This window comes from Polypterus senegalus, chromosome 4, assembly GCF_016835505.1.
Source record: "Polypterus senegalus isolate Bchr_013 chromosome 4, ASM1683550v1, whole genome shotgun sequence".
NCBI lineage: Eukaryota > Metazoa > Chordata > Cladistia > Polypteriformes > Polypteridae > Polypterus > Polypterus senegalus.
In genome coordinates, this window is record NC_053157.1 from 64,290,588 (window position 1) to 64,304,548 (window position 13,961).

The window sequence follows — 13,961 nt, forward strand, 5'->3', positions numbered from 1 at the left end:
AAAAGAGCAACAGATAATGGCCACAGAAAATATGCAAACAAAAGCACCCCAAATGTTACATTTAAATGCCTGCTGGCAGTGTAACAAATTGCAGTAATTGACAGTTTTAAATGAAAATAAATTATTCTAATGGAAACTTAGGCCATGGAAAAGTTAAAATGAATGCCCGGAATAGTAAGTAATAAACTGGTTTTCCAATGCAAATGTAGAAAAAAAAAAGCTTTTTGAATATGTACCCATTAATGCAAACATTTTAAGTGGAGTCGCTTTTAAGAGATGAGAGAAAAAATGTGTTTATTCCTTGTTCAAGAATGATACACACATGCCACACTGGAATTACCAGCATTTTTAAATATAATACAGTACTGTACAGTACTATGAAATAACCAACAGAATTGTGCAACACTGTTGTTTTTTTATTTTCTGAAAAAATATAAAATTTCATATCTTACACTACAAAAAACATGTACACAACCAAAATGCACATACATTATAGGGCTGGAAACAAACAAACAAACAAAAAAAAAACAGAAACAAAAAAACAAAACAATAAATACAGCAATGCTAGTCATCTTCTAGAACTGATTTAGATTTGATTTAGAAGCAGAATTAATTGGAATTAGGTTTAAAGATCTACAAGTGAAAGACTTTACTTGTATAAAAATATGAAGACTGAAATAGTGAACAAACACTTATTACTGCAAACTATAGGTAATTGGTAAACTAATGATTATTTACGTCTTTTTCCTCAAATGATTTAAACAATTCTTTATTAATCCATCTGTCAGCATTATAGTGTAACATAAAACAATGGCCTCTAGCCTTTTTAAAGACTTTATTTTGCTTTACTAAAAAATCCCGGGCTGGTATGAACTGTGTGGCAGTGAATTATTCACAATGTATAAAATTATAATTGGTTACCTTTTATTAATGAAGAGAAGAAGCTGTTTGTTTGGATATCAGGTGACTGTGCTTAAAGTTTACCTTCTTTATAAAACCCAAATTCCCCAAAACGTATACTTTATTGCCCTTTATTCCTTTTAATTTACTACAAAACAATGCCAGGTGGTATTGCTGCATTAGTGTCTATGTAGGGTGGGAACAAAAATTCATAAAGTTTGAAAGAGAAACTTGTAACTAACTAAATGCAAAATACACAAATGAGAGAGTGAAGATTATTTTAAAAACCTGAAGTCTCTGGAACATTGAAGGGCAGGTTTTTCTTATAAAGTGCGCAAAATTGGGATAATGCATCATAATTAGGCAACCACTGAAATGTTATACTGCTTTCTTCAAGGAAGCAGCATATGATACAATGCTACACATATACTCCGCTCTCTTTAAGAAAGTTACTGTAATGATCTACAAAAATTCCTAGCTAATTATGGCAAAACTATACTGATGCCAATGTTTAAAGAAAAAGAAAATATACTCCTAGATTGTTTGAACTAATTTACCTAATGTGGAGCGGAAGCCTACCCTGACTTCATTGAAGCAAAAGACTGAAATTAGCCAGTCATCATGGGGCACACTCACCTTTACTGGAACCATATACAAGTTGCCAGTCCACATAACCTGCATATCTCGAGGATGAGAAGGATCCTGCAGTACCGGACAAAAACCCACGTGAACATGGGAAGAATGTGCAAACTCCACTCTGACAGTGGCCCAGCCAGGAATCAATCCCGAGTTCCTGGAGGTGTGAAGCAGCAAGACTATCCACTACACCACCACACCACCAAAAAAACTCTATATATTACTTCTAAAACATTTTACTTTCATTTCAAACGTTAATAATAAATGGGTTTTCATTTCAATAAAATGTTACAAAATGATGGATTTCTTTCAAAGTGAAGACGTTATTGTGCTGCTTCATATCGATTACTTGTTCTTTCTGCTTCACAACAGTAACAGATAAGCTACGCTTTGCTCAAGAATGGAAATTTTTTTTCATTTGAATAATCTGTACAAAATGTGCTTTTAACAGGTAGGTCACTTGTTTATATTTTAAACTTTGAAGACTCTAGCTTCAAATAAAAAAAAATCATCTATTTATTATAAACTGCTGTGCCATTACAGCGGTGGAAGAGGTCTATAGTGGTTTGTACGTGAAGCTTGTGCAGTGCTTCCACAGATGAGGACGTCAAAACACTTCCTAATGCTCTGTCCACATTCATGATGAGGCCTATGTAAAAAATTACAGAAATGACATCGTGTCATATACTCAAATAAAGAATATGTGAAGCACAGCTAAATATTCTGAAAGGAGAGTGAGGTCTACTGCTCACAGTATTTTACTCATATGTGCTAAACTCCTAAAAAGGAAAGGAATTACACTTGTAATTAAACATATACACCTCATTTTCACTCTGATACAACCAACATCAATGAAATCCAATTTCAACATTTTTTTTCCCAAAACACACAAATGCAACTGTTAAAATGTATAGATGTTTGCATTCACCATTTTTGTATCGGCTTACACAAATAATATAATTCACGGAATTATTGGAAAGTGTGGCTGCTTTCAAGTTGGCAAAACATGTAACAATAATTGTTTGTAACAGTGGGATTCAAAGAGCAGCCACAGGGGCAGTGAAATGCTCTGTTGGCACTGCATTATGCCCTGACAGTAGCCCCTTTTTCAATGTAATAGTTTTGTAGCTTTCAGAAAATGAACAGGTAAAACCTCAGAGCAAAAAAATCCATTTATACTTTATACAAGAATGTCCATTGGAGGCTTTAATTATGGGCTGTTATCAAAGAAAAGCAAAGAATAATCAGTACCCTGCAGTATCAAACTGTACATCATATACAAATATAAAACACAAGTGAGTGGAAGAGTGAAGTCATGTCTTTTGTACGAACATTGTTTCCATTTGTGTAATGCTACCAATAAAATGCACACTCAACTTAAAAAAATAAAATAAAGGTGCGCTATGAATTTTTATAAACAGATTATACATCATTTTCTCTAATGTGATTGCCACTGTATAGTTGCTTCGTTTGTGTCTAGAATCCCCAAAACACTAAGAAGAAATGCATTTTAGTATATTGCTTTAAATACACATTTGTAGAATGGTTAAGATAGAAAATAAAGAAACTATTGATTTGTCACTATGATCAGTTAATTTTGTCAGTGACAGCAATGCCATTCAAGTATGTCCTTTGAAATAATAGCCACTGTGTATTGACTGAATCAAAAAAGGTGCTATGTACAGTTAGTACAGAAAATGGTGATACAATAAAGGTTGATTTTTTTTTTTTATAATTGTAACAAAGTTACCATATGTTATTGTCATCGGCACTGCAACTTGACTTCCATTCAATTCACGTTTGTAGGTCTTCAGGCCTTTGAAACTGGCAGACAGTAGAGGGAAGCCATTTGCAGATACACAAAGAGATATCTGTCTGTAGGTAGTAGCTTTCGATTCGGTAAGTTTCTTCCCTTTTTTTGTTTTAATTATTACTGTTCCTAACAATAAATACAAGTTCCAATTTTTTAAAAGTGCTGAGTTACTTAGATATGTTAAACTGGTCGCTGGATTTACACTGGCACTGTGCCATTCAACATTTGAACCCTCATTTCTTGAATACTGCTGATGATCTTCTTCTGATGACCAGCGAGGTTCACACCAACCCTCCTCAGATCACTGTCAAAAAAGATAAATGCATATTTATTAAAATATATACTGCATGGCCTTTCTTTAAAGATGTGTTTTAGTTGTGATTAAAGACATCTTATATCTTATTCCATAGAGAAGGAAAACTACACATGAAAAAACACAGATGAGCATAAAACATAAAGCAAAAACATAATAGCTTAACCAGAAAACTGATTATGAGAATGTTTTCAGTCAAGTATTCTGAATGTATGAAAAATATGGAAATTCTTTTTATTTACTGATGAAGAATCCCCTTCAGATCAAATTCTGTTCATCTGTTTTCTTAGCTACTTAATTTCCAGTTAAGAAGTGCAGCAAGCCAGCAAGCAGGCACATTGAACGTTGCTGAAAGGCAAATCTGAGGCCAGGATCTGCAGCAAGATCTCTGTAAATATGAAGCAACATTGCTGCCCCACATCACCTTGCCATCCGCAAAGTAAAGTGGGAACCACCAAAAGGCAGTGCTGCACTCCTGGACCAATTAATTAAATGTGACAAGTACATTATGACTGAATGTTGAGAATATACAGTACAGGCCAAAGGTTTGGACACACCTCCTCATTCAATGTGTTTTCTTTATTTTCATGACCATTTACGGCACTCCATCACTCTCCTTCCTGGTCAAAAAGCCCTTACACAGCCTGGAGGTGTGTTTGGGGTCATTGTCCTGTTGAAAAATAAATGATCGTCCAACTAACCTGACTTCTGCATAGCACAACTGCTGGTCCCAACCCCATTGATAAAGCAAGAAATTCCACTAAATAACCCTTATAAGGCACACCTGTGAAGTGAAAACCATTTCAGGTGACTACCTGTTGAAGTTCATCGAGAGAATGCCAAGAGTGTGCAAAGCAGTAATCAGAGCAAAGGGTGGCTATTTTGAAGAAACTAGAATGTAAAACATGTTTTCAGTTATTTCACCTTTTTGTTAAGTACATAACTCCACATGTGTTCATTCATAGTTTTGATGCCTTCAGTGAGAATCTACCAATGTCAATGGTCATGAAAATAAATAAAACACATTGAATGAGGAGGTGTGTCCAAACTTTTGGCCTGTACTATATACTATATATATATATATATGGGTTGGCCATCATCAACTCTTGTCTTGGCAGCTCTTATTCAGGCTAGTTTTATGATTTGGTACCTTTAAGCGTTTAGGAAATTTAGTTTGATGAGAATTGAAAATAACCTGGCAAAACTAAACTGATATTAGTGAATCAAGGAAGACAATACATTTTACAGATGCACAAAATACAGTTGTTATGGTTGCATTTTAAACAATTAATAAATGAAATTAATAGGAAATCTTTCATACATGGATGCATCTTTTCCATAACCTGTGCCAATGCACAATGAAAGGTTAAACCTTACAGACTTTTACCTAATTCAGTCCTAGTCTTAATTACTTTGGGAAAGGCAGCATATTAAAAAAAGTAGTAAGTGTTAAGTAATAAAAAGTTAATTAAAGGTTTAAAGATGGTATGGTAGCAGCCACTTTTAGTCCCGAAAGCGACGTGCAATTTAAGTTAAATATACTGTCTAGTCTTATTCTGTTAAATATGAGATTGGTCTACAATCAGTGTAGTTTGCTCAGGCTTCTTGCATCAGAGTTATCAAACAACTTACCCAGGCTTACTAGCCTTAGAACTCAAAACACTCCGTAAACTTTGAATTTTACACATAGCTTCTACCATCACTGACCGCAGCAGGATGTGATGTAAACGGTGTGAAAGACCACACAAATGCTGCACTCAAGCCAGTACTAGACTAAAGGCCAACCCCTATAAACCCCGTTCTATTCTGTTGTCTAATGTCTGCTTGCTGGAAAATAAAATGGAGTATCTGAGACTGGATTTAATTACCCAACGCAAGATGGAAAACTGTTGTGCCCTTAACTTGACCGAGACAGGGCTAAATTCCAGTATTCATGTGGACGGGCTAACACCATTTCATGCAGACATGTGCCATGCTCTTAGCTGTAAGTCTTGAGGAGGAGGTTTATGTATTTACACTAGCCAAACCACTGTTTGGAATATATAGAGTTCCTGATGCTAAAATGCTGACCATTCTAAGTTGCCAAGGGAATTCACAGCTATTACCACCATAACTGTATACATTCCCCACACACAAAAGATGCACTCCACACTGTATCAGTTGGTCAGCGTGATGCAAAATACTATTCCAGACTGTGTTCATATTATAGCTAGAGCCTTTAACCAAGCCAGCTTGAGAACAATTCTACCACATTATTACCAACCAGGGAAGAAAACACAATAGACCAAGTTTACACAAAAATTAAATGGCCATTTACGACAGCCACGACTTGGAAATTTGGACCACCTCTCTGTTATGTTTATTCTAGCATACACACCACAGCTATCTAGAAGAAAGCCATCTGTGAAGCACATAAGGATTTGGCCAGAGGGAGCAGTTTTAGCACTCCAGGATTGTTCTGAATACACAGACTGGAATGTGTTTAGAGAGGCTGACACTGTCAACCAACAAATCAATCTGGGGGAGTATGCCGAGTCTGTGATGGGATTCATATCTAAGTGTGTGCATGCGCTTCTGAGAATACAAAATGCTTCCTTCAAGTCTGGTGACAAAAATGCTCCTAGATCTGCATGAGCCAACCTCAACCGGGGTGTGAGAGCAGCAGAGTCACTTCACAGAATTCAACAGACCCCAGACACCTGTGGCAAGGCATATAGTCGATTACAGACTACAGTTCTTCTCCACCACTCTGCGATGACAATACTGATTTCCTCAATAGACTTAAAACTTATTTCAGCCAATTTCAAGAAAAGAACAACACACCAATGAAAGCCCCTCCCAGCCTGAACAAGGAGGCATTCTGTCTTGACCAAGCTGATTTTCAGAGGACACTGCATTGGGTCAACCCATAGAAAGCTGTATGACCTTACAAAACATACCAATGTGTGTACTCAGGGAATGTGCTGATCAACTGATGCATACTCTTACAGACATGTATAGTACCTCCCTGAGGCAAGCCATCATACTTCCATGCTTCAAGGCCACTACTATCATAGCATTACCAAAAAAGTCAGCAGCATCAATGCTCAATGACTATTGCTCTATAGCGCTCTCCCCCATTATGATGAAGTGCTTTGAAAGGCTGGTTTAGGACGATACAACATCCAAACTCCCTGCAACATTCAATCCACTTCAGCTGGCAGACTGCCCTAACCACTCAACTGATGATGCCTTATCAGCAACACTCTATCTGACCATGGTCCATATAGAAAATAGGTTCCCCAGGGCTGTATTCTGAACCGTCTGTTATTAACTTTGACTAGCGACTGTTGTGCCAGACATAACTCGAATCATATCAAACTCGCAGATAATACAGTCGTGGGCCTCATCAGCAACGATGTTGCCTCAAGTGACAATAACAACTTGTCACTGAATGTTGAAGATGAAAGAAATCATTGTGGACTCATAATCCATTGAAATGCAGTGAAGTCATGAAGAAGCACCTTCAGGTCCTGTAGGTGCACATCATGGGTAACCTGACATAGACTACAAACACCACCTCCCTTATCAAGAAGACACAGTAGTGCCTTCACTTTCTGTGATGGATGAGGTGGTCATTTTCTTCTTCAAAAATTATTTCATAATGTATAATAATATGCAATTTTTCAGGGAGCCTCAAAAAAAGTATTTGCTAGAAAAAGGTCACAATTGGAGTACTGCTTAGATTGGCTGGCACCAATCTTTCAAAAGGTATGGCATTTGCAGCCATTTGGACTGCTTCACACTAGTAATAGAATTACACCATGGAGACCACTTCGTTGCTAGATGCAATAACTTGAAAGGTGTGTTCCTTCTCAGTCATACAACCTATTACAATATCTTTTTAAAAATGTAGTCAAAATGTAATTTTATTTGGCTAGTAAAGTGTGTGCATTACATTAAAAGAATGAACATAAAAATGAATGAATTGATTAATCAATCAGACAACAGACTTCCACGTATTTGACATCATTCATATTGACCGTTGTCACAAAAATTACCATGCAAATATACTGGAGCAGACTTAATGCTCTTCTTTTAAAGCCTTTGCACACTAATTTCTAATTATCTCAAAAAATACTCTCAAAATATTTCACTCTTTTCCAAGGCAGAAAAAATAATGTAATGAGACACCACCCATTTAAACTTGAATCAGATGTAAAAATTTGTTTGTTTACCTTTAAACATTTAATATTTTCATTTAAATATGCTAAACTGTTATGATATTATATAAAACGCAAATACACTTTTGGCAATTAAGTTTCTACTTAGCTAAAAAGTCAACATAATGTATTTAAGAGTATTTTGGTTCCTCATATAGCATTTGTTAACTTACTCAGCTGTCATCTGTGCCACAGCATCTACCGAGTTGTAGCCATTTTCCATAAAATGCTCTGTGTATCGGTCCATTTTAATGGCCTCTAACCATTCGTCGACTGACTTAAAAACACAGTTTCCAAGTGAACCATGCTCCACAAGTATGTTCGATACTCTGAAAATGAAATTACTGTGTATTAGAAGCACGAGAAATATAAAACTAAAAATGCATTCTTCCTCTATTTACTGGAAAACAATAAATGCATGTCTACTTCAATATCTTCCAATGAATGTCCCTCTTTTGTTTTTTTTTTTGTGTACAGTTTACTGGATTAATATCGTACCAGTAAGTGGATTAATAACATTGGCATATCTTTGCACAGACTTACCATGAACTGGCAAGTTATCCAGGGCTGGTTCTATTATAGGCTGTGTTCCCCTACATCTCTGAATTTTATTACACTGGTTTGAAAATATTACGTCATTATGCTGTTCCAATAGTTGCTTAACATTTTTGGTGAGCACCTGGTTAATGGTTTCTATAAGTATCAGGCTCAGGGTTCCCACGTACTTCAGTGAAAATGATGTACAGAAGCTTACAAATACACACAAAGTGGATAGTTCATTGGTATAGTGGATAGTTTAGTGTCTATTCATTTTTAAGTGGTTCAGGCATAGTAAACATATGCATTTTTCTTCTGCGCATCAAATGTGTTTAATTGTGTTGTCTGCTCATCAATGACTGTATTACAGGTGTGCCTGCTTAACACTTTGAGGTGAAAGCACACATTATAACTGACATTCATATAGGCACTGCTTGGGCTGCTTACAATAAACACATCTTGATACTTATCTCAACCAAAGACTGACAGACTTCCTTATGCTACTATGTAATGTTATATTCTGAAATGTGCTGCTCATCTAAAGGACAGTGGTATTTATTTCTTGTTGTAGTTTGACCTGTGGTATATTTTAAATGAGGATGTATTGCAGGGATTTCATTTTCAGCCTAGTACTGTATTTGTGGGGTTCATACATTCTTTGTTTTTCCTATATTCTCCAGTTACTTTGTTCCAATTACTAAAATGGCTCAGAATGAGTGAGAGTGTGTGATTTTATGATTTTTTCCCCTTTATTTAATATATATGGAATAAGATGACAGAATGTTTAACTTTAACTATAAATTGCCATATTGTTATTCAGATTAGTTACACATGAGACAATATAGCAGTTGAAGAGCATACAAGTCAGTTCTGCTACCTCATTAATGGTGACAATGCCTTGTTATATATCTGCAAAATAAGATTATGTTGTGTTTTGGCCTAAGTTCCTTCCCTGGCTTATTTTTTTGTCCTTTTCGTTCATTTTTTCATGTAGAATTTGTTAGGATGGTTATTTCTGTTAATCTTGTTCTGTTCACTTATCATTTAGTCAAAATGTTTCATGTATTAATGTTTTTTATTTTTAAAAATATTTATATACTGTTGCATCTTTCCTTCATTTTGTGGTTAGTTCCTGAAGAGGCGAATGCCACATGTCCATCACAGCCCTATAAAGACTGAGGGGTAATGCAGTCCCTTGTTGTTCACTGAACATGCTATTGGATTTTCTGTTTTTTCCCCTACTCTCTTTGATTTCATCTTATGATCTGGAGGAACACAATTTGAACTTTTTGAGACTCTTTGTTATACCATTTTGAATTTAAAAGCCTGACTTCTACTTTTGAGACTTAGTTAGGCCTATAGCCTCCCATTTTCTTGAAGCCAGGCTTTTCTTGGGTGAGCTAGAGATTAATAACAGGTTCCTCATAGTACATGCTAGTCACTATACTTAGTTTTCACGAAAAAACAATCTGCTACCTGGCTTTTACTTTGGAAAATGCAAGGAGCAATGAAAAAAGACTGTAGGGCAAGTCAGGCTAGGTCGAAGCACAAGGTCAGGTGCAACTAAATTGCTTTGGGTAGCAGTGATATTCTTATGGACCCCAACATATTTGCTCAATTTCAATTCACCAATTCCACCCTTAATTTTGAGATGTGCGGTGCAAACCTAACTATTGTGAAGAAAATGTACACTGATGCAAGGAGAGTGCACAAACCCTACAAAACTTGTGTTCATACTATGATTTGAACCCAGGAGTTTGGACATATGAAATTGTAATTCTCACTACAGCAACACAAGATTACAGTAAAAATGGATTGTCTTAAAAATCACTCTAAGGACTCTTTTCTACAAATAAATAAACTCAAAATTGAAAGATGAGTTTGAATATTTGCTTAAAAGTATTCCCTTGAATTAATATTGGTGGCATATCAAAATGCTGAGATGGGCAAGATATTCCTGCAGAAGATAATTTCCTTTGGAGTTACATCCAGCACATCTATATAGATCAAGGCATAATTAAAACTGAAAAGAAATCCCTGTTGACTACCATCATGGAAACAATTTGAAGGCAATATACAACAGAACTTTAAACATTTATCAGCAGTTGGTAAAAAAGCAGTTCATACAAAAAAAGGAGTTTGAGTGAGAATATTAAACATTTTATTAAATGAAATGGGAAACTTTCTCTCCTGGAGTTTTCATTTAACCTAATGAATAATGGTCACCAATCAGATACATCTAGTAAAATGAGTTTAAGCAATTATGCACTGTTCTTATTCTGTATCTTCAGTAATTTCTGTTATTTATTTGCACTGAATTCTTTATCCGAAAAACTAACAATTATTAATTTAAACTGCCCATCCATTCAACAAATCATTTTCTTTAATGCTTTGTCAAACAAAAAAAATATCCATTGGATTTGCAGAATATTTTTTTTCTAAGTCACAGAGTGTCCTCAAATCTCTGCAACATTGATTGAGTCATGTTAAGTTAATATTTAAGAGGTTGCTTCTATTTTACTAGACTATTTTACATAAGTTTGAGTCTGTTTTTTTAGACTGTGATTACCATTTGCATGTATACAGTCATGAAATCTTCAAAGTATTTTGCCTTTAGGGCACTGACTAGATTGTGGGGGTTGAGGGGGTAAATTTCAAACCAACTAATGGCAGAAAATCATGCTGCAACATAGAGCTTGAGTTATGGGGAGCTTGGGTGCAATGTTTTGTTCTTAAATATGCAGTCAGATCAGTAAATGTCTCTGACAGTCTTGATTATTTTTGTTCTTGCCCTGAAATGGACAAGCATACTTAGTTTTCTAGGTCCTGAAATGGACAAGAATGTAAAGGAAATAAATACATATACAGGATGTTTTCTAGGTTAAAAGGAAAGAAATGGGTAGCCCAAAATTCTGATAATTTCAGCATAAAACATCCATCCATCCATTATCCAACCCGCTATATCCTAACTACAGGGTCACGGGGGTCTGCTAGAGCCAATCCCAGCCAACACAGAGCGCAAGGCAGGAAACAAACCCCAGGCAGGGCGCCAGACCACCGCAGAGCGCACACACACACTAGGGACAATTTAGAATCGCCAATACACCTAACCTGCATGTCTTTGGACTGTGGGAGGAAACCGGAGTACTGTACCTGGAGTAAACCCACGCAGACACTGGGAGAACATACAAACTCTACACAGGGAGGACCCGGGAATTGAACCCGGGTCTCCTAACTGCGAGGCAGCCGCGCTACCACTGTGCCACCCTAGTTAATACTAAAGAAGCAAATATACTTTTAAAAAGAGAATAAAATTAATTTTCAAATCTTTTTTTTTTTTTTAGCCAGAACTTTAATGGCTTGGTGCAAGAATGAGTTAGGCATAAATCATTGTTTATTTAATAACTAAATGGAAGATGAATCACAAATATACTGTCAGCATACTCCCTCCTACCAATGGTATACCAACTGAAAACAAATAATTCTCAAAATGGTGGTGCCCATAAGAAAAACAATGGCATTGTGGGACAATGCTACATAGTTTTATTTTATACATATTTAAAAAGTATACAAAATAAATGTGACCTGGGATTCCTTAATCTCCAAGAAATAAGAATGTATTTTGTAATGTAAAAAATATTAAAAGACCAAGGAAGGTTAAAAAAAAAAAATATGGAAGCCAGATCATTACAAATTCATTACATTACAAATGCAATCTTCCCCAGTCTTACATGGAGCAGAAAATTATACCATTTGTTTTATACTTGCATTTTTCAACTACACTTCCTTTAAATTAATACAATTAAAGCCCTCTAAATTCTTGAAGATTCCTTGTCAGTGTAATCTTTTAGTTAATTGAAATTATATTTAGTTGCACTTTCTTTAAGTAGCGCAATTCTAAAACAATAGACACTGAAGACCTAAAGAATAGGTTCTGTATTTTTCAAGTCAGTCATTTTTTCACAATCATGGAGTACACTGATTGATAAGAGAAAATTGTGTTCTAAAGTGAAGGATTGTTTGTATATTTTACAAAATACTGTGCCTTTGTTTGTATTGTAAAATCGGGGTCCAAAAGGCACCAGTCCAAATATAATGCAAAAGCCTTAAAACATACCGAAAATGTAAATTTTTCAAGTCAATAACCTTCTTGAGTATTGATCCGTGTTTTGAAATTGCACAAAGGTTTTAAAATATTTGTGTCTGTTTTGGGAAAAACCACACTTCTATTAAATTCTGCCATTTTGAAAGTGATCTTATTTATTATTATTGAATCTCTCCTTTGGCAGCAACCTTTTGTCCCTGTGAAAGCTGCAATTATAATTTTGTTGTTTCCAGTGGTTACGGCAAGATTTTTCTTTAAAGTTTATTGTCATGTGTACAAAGTACAATGAAGTTCGTATTTCCATGGCACTACAGAAGAGTTACAGTAATGCATTACCAACAAAAGACACTCAAAAAACAGCACTCAAAAGTGACATACAATATACACATATAAGAATATAAACAGCAATTATTATTATGAGATGCTATTTAGTAAACGCTTTGTGGAAAGAAACTGTTCCTAAAGCTACTGATGTAAGCTTGAATGGTTCTATACCGTTTATCAGAAGGGAGGAGTGAGAAAAGCATGGAATGGTTTAATTCTTGAATAATTCTGTGTGCCTTTCTAAGACACTCTGTATTATAGGAGTCCTGAACAGGCTTCTGTTTTGGTGTCGTTAATGATCCATGCTGACTGCAGTCTTTAGTGCTTTATGATCTTGAGCCATGCAGGTGCATTATACTGGGATGTTACACAACCAGTAAAGATGGGACTGCACTGTACACTTCAAAAAGTTAGTGAGGACAGATAGAGAAATCCAAACTGTATGATACATCTGTGAAAGTAAAGGAGTTGGTGAGCTTTCTTAACAACAGCTGAAAGTTTGCACGTTGTCTTTTTATATAAGAGTTATGATGACAATGACACTGTATATGTAGCTTTTCAGCTAAATTGCATTGTTCTAAACTGAGTTTTGGGATCCTTGTTTACAACCTGTAGTTTTCTTTGTACATTTATTACATATTTTTGCACTCCTCAATATATTATATTATTATTAATGCCTCGTCACTATGGCATAATTTTTTTGTGTTTTTCTTTTGGGTATCATGTTATTTTAATCTTGACTGGCTATTGCCAATGTTGTTTATACCAATGCTATTTTTCTCCAGTCTTGTAATTGGACATTGCTGTTCCATATGACTTCATTTAGCAATCCTCATTTGAAATTGCAACACAGCAACTACTTTATCTTTAGATTCAAAAAAACAAAACTAATGTCTTTTGTAGTTCATTTGGGGTTGCACAAATCAAGATAGCTCAATCGCCTTACCTGTTTTGCTTATTCTTTTTCAACTTGAGTCTATTGGGCTTTTGATGACTGGTACCTTAGACTTCAATCTGATATTTTTAAGTTTTTGCCTACCCTTGACATTGTCTCTGCACTGCTATGCATTTTGGCACCTTTCATGGTGTTAGAAGAAGCCAAACTGCATTGCCAATAAGACGTTAGTGCTA

The 13,961-nt window shown here is 35.5% G+C and overlaps 1 protein-coding gene across 4 annotated transcripts in view; it reads right to left on the reverse strand.

The window, feature by feature from the left end:
- Positions 1-395: 395 nt before the first annotated feature.
- LOC120527408 (ephrin type-A receptor 5) overlaps positions 396-13,961 on the reverse strand; it is a 362,942-nt gene continuing 349,376 nt past the window's right edge. For 3 of the 4 annotated variants that reach the window (XM_039750790.1, XM_039750789.1, XM_039750792.1), the window contains exons 16-17: positions 8,038-8,193; positions 396-3,653 (exon numbers count right to left, since the gene is read on the reverse strand). In XM_039750790.1, the coding sequence (XP_039606724.1) occupies positions 3,548-3,653; positions 8,038-8,193 (262 nt within the window). In that variant the 3' untranslated portion in view covers positions 396-3,547. The remainder of the gene's footprint in view (positions 3,654-8,037; positions 8,194-13,961) is intronic. The other variant, XM_039750791.1, reaches the window with a different exon arrangement.